The sequence below is a fragment of the Ziziphus jujuba genome, chromosome 3 (genome assembly GCF_031755915.1).
Source record: "Ziziphus jujuba cultivar Dongzao chromosome 3, ASM3175591v1".
Classification (NCBI taxonomy): domain Eukaryota; kingdom Viridiplantae; phylum Streptophyta; class Magnoliopsida; order Rosales; family Rhamnaceae; genus Ziziphus; species Ziziphus jujuba.
In genome coordinates, this window is record NC_083381.1 from 16,153,162 (window position 1) to 16,156,559 (window position 3,398).

The 3,398-nt window shown below is 33.3% G+C and overlaps 1 protein-coding gene across 1 annotated transcript; it reads left to right on the top strand.

Annotated features, from left to right (window-relative positions):
- The first annotated feature begins 375 nt into the window (after positions 1–375).
- On the top strand, positions 376–1,700 carry LOC107422487 (BAHD acyltransferase BIA1). Its single transcript, XM_048476846.2, has 3 exons — positions 376–949; positions 1,047–1,365; positions 1,412–1,700. The coding sequence occupies exons 1-3, from the start codon at positions 376–378 to the stop codon at positions 1,698–1,700; spliced, it is 1,182 nt and encodes a 393-aa protein (XP_048332803.2).
- Positions 1,701–3,398: the final 1,698 nt, after the last annotated feature.

A 3,398-nucleotide genomic window follows, 5' to 3' on the forward strand; every position in this document is an offset into this window, starting at 1 on the left:
TATTTTATTAGAGAATTTAACTACTTGCATGGAGCTACCAACCTTTCTATATTAATTAATTTTTTTTTATTTACCTTGCAAATTATTTGTCCTTTGCATCATTTTCATACTGAATTCCTAATTGATTCATATTGGCTGGCTGCTATATATTAATGTTTATTAGCTATTAATGAATATCAAATTCTTCTTCAGTGGGGGAATTTTTTCAGTACTAAAGTGTATAATTTGTGGAGATATATATAGGCAGGCAATATATATGATAAAATATTAAAAGAAAATTAAGTTAAACAATTGGGTGATGCAGAATTTCTTGAAGGCTATTATAAAGTTGCTTTGTGAACAATAATTCCTAGGCTTTGAACAAATTTAAAAGAAATGAAGGTAAAGGTGTTTCATAGAGAAACAATAAAACCTTCATCACCAACTCCTCAAAGTCTTAGAAGTTTCAAGCTATCTCTTATGGATCAGTATGGTCCAGTTATGTACACCCCACTAGTTCTCTTTTACCCAATCATCACAGATCAACAAAATAATGCAATTGTTGCTGAAGATCAAAGATCCGATCATCTCAGAAAAACTTTATCAGAAACTCAAACTCACTTCTACCCATTAGCAGGAAGAATCAGGGGCATCTCTATGTCGAATGCAACAATGAAGGAGCTGAATTTGTTGAAGCAAGAATCAATCAATTGCTCCCTGTCAAAGTTTCTTGAAAACCCAGATCCTGATATGCTTAGGGAATTCCTTGCAATTGGTATTGAAAGTGAAGAAGCAGAGACAGGATCTCTGTTAGTTGTCCAAGCCACTTTCTTTGAATGTGGTGGAATGGCAATTGGTTTGGCCATATCTCATAAGCTCACTGATGCAGCCACATTGAGCGTGTTCCTCAATACCTGGGCCTCAACCGGCTCTCTCGATGGTCATCAACAAGTTTTGGCTCCTGAATTTGGTGCTGCATCTCTTCGACCACCATTAGATGTTTGGAACTCTGCATCACCAGCTCCTTCTTCAATGGAATCTGTTAAAAAAGAAGAAGTCTGTGACAGGGAGGTACGATTTCGAAGCTGAAAAGATTGAAGCTCTGCGGTTTAAAGCTGCCAGTGAAAGTGTCAAAAACCTAACCAGTGTTGAAGCAGTTTCTGCACTTCTTTGGAAATCTGCACTCCAAGCATCAAGATCAAATGCAGCAGGGGTTTCAGGACCCTCTGTTTTCTGCCAGAGAGTGAATATTCGTCCGAGGGTGGTTCCGCCATTGCCGGGAAACATTGTTGGGAATCTTGTTGGGTATTTTTCAGCGAAGATGGAAGGGAGTGAGACTCATGTTGATCTGAGAAGCCTGGTTGCTAAGTTGAGGAAAGGAATGGAGCAAGTCAAAGAAGACTATGGGCAAAGGGTCAATTGACTGGGACAGGGCACATGAAGAACTCAAGGAGTATGAAAACTTGGTTAAAGATGAGGAAATTTTCAACTACTGCTGCAGCAGTTGGTGTAGGTTTCGATTCTACGAGGCGGATCTCGGATGGGGGAAGCCAACATGGGTGAGTATTGCTGGTATTGAATTCAAGAATACTATTGTTTTGATGGATTCAAGAGATGGAAGTGGTATTGAAGCTTGGTTGATGTTGAAAGAAGAAGACATGGTTTTAGTTGAAAGCAATAAGGAGCTGCTTGCTTTTGCTTCTCTGAATCCAAGGGTCTAATAATAATCAAGATTTGATAGAGGAACATCTTAATTTGGATCCGAATAAATCAATTTTCTACTGCTTTTGTTACATTTCACAAATCATAGTCAAGTTGTTAAATGGTGCTCTGTCTCTGAGTTAATCTTTCTCTCTGTTTCAAAATACATTTACACTGGTTCTTAATTTTTTTTTTCCCCCCTTCATCAATCTAACTTAGATGAAAAAATTTAGAAAATAAAATATAAGTTAACAAGAATATATTCCAAGCCCCAAAAAAATATTGTAACAAGTTACAATATGTAGCCAACAATTAATATGCATATGTTTTTCTTTCTTAATACTGTTGCTTATTAAATTAATTTGTTTTCTAAATTTTAGTTACCCATTTATGTGAAATTACATTATTAATTGATAACTTAATAAAACCTAATAACATTGACAATTAAATCCAATAAAATAAAATCTACAAGGGTCAGTTGGAATCTAAAATTTAATAAACAAATTAATGAAATGACTCTAATGTTAAAATTATTAAATTATTTTTAGTTGAGAATATGATTGAGTATGTACATCTTGGATCATATATTTAAAAGCTGACAAAGTTTAAAAAGACTAAATGATATAGATTATATAAATAAAGAAAAAAGAAGAAGACAGAGTAACTGATATAGAAAGAAAAATAACCTCAAACTTCAAATTTCCAATGACAAAACTATTTTTTTCAAAGAAGCAAAATCAAGAAGCTGCTCATTGGTTTCAATAAATGCCACATCTTCTTCTGTAAATATCAACCAAGCAAGCATCAACTCCATCTACATTTCTTGCATCCGTTAATATAACATTATTCTTGTATTACATACCAGCAGTACTCACACATGCTGGCTTACCCCATCCAAAATTCACCTTGTAAAATGGAAACCTACACCAACTGGTAAATCCATAGTGGTCTATTTCACCATTTCTAATCAAATTTCCCATGCTTTCTGATTTCTTCAAATGGCATATGCGGCAATTAAGTCCTTTACCACAATTCTCTTTAACTTGTCCTATCGCTTTTCTCATCTTACGAACCAGGGCTTGCAGATCATTATCATTAATAATATCAGTTTCACCTTTTGGAACTGTCTTTTCTGCAAATTATCCAACAATATTCCGAGCAACATTTTCACCCAAGAGAGGAATCAATTTAGGATAATTGTTCAGTCCATTGAAGCTTTCCAAATGATTAGAGAAACTACTCCAAATCCCTTGTTGGGTTTTTCATACTCTCACTTGTTGCTTTACACTGTAAAGCAGTGGGCTTTTATAGAGAGCTTCAAACGCTTATGGAGAGCTTCACTTATCATTTAACATAAAAAAATAATAATAATAATAATGATGTCTTTACTGTTTTTTCATTTGTATGTCTTGATCTTCTCTAATATTCTTGTTGATATTTCATTCAACATAAAACAACCTTCAATATTAAAAATTTTCAGATTTGGCTCTATGGGTTGATCCGTATATTTTTTCATATTAAATTTTTATTTTAATAAAAGATGAACAAGAAAATTAAAATAAAATAAAATAAATGCAAAGGAGAAATAAAAGAGAAATAATATAAATATATATATATATATATATTGTGTTAAATGACAAATGGAACTCTATATATATATATATATATATGAAGCCCACTGTAGCAAAACTCGTACATTATAACATAATATATATTTA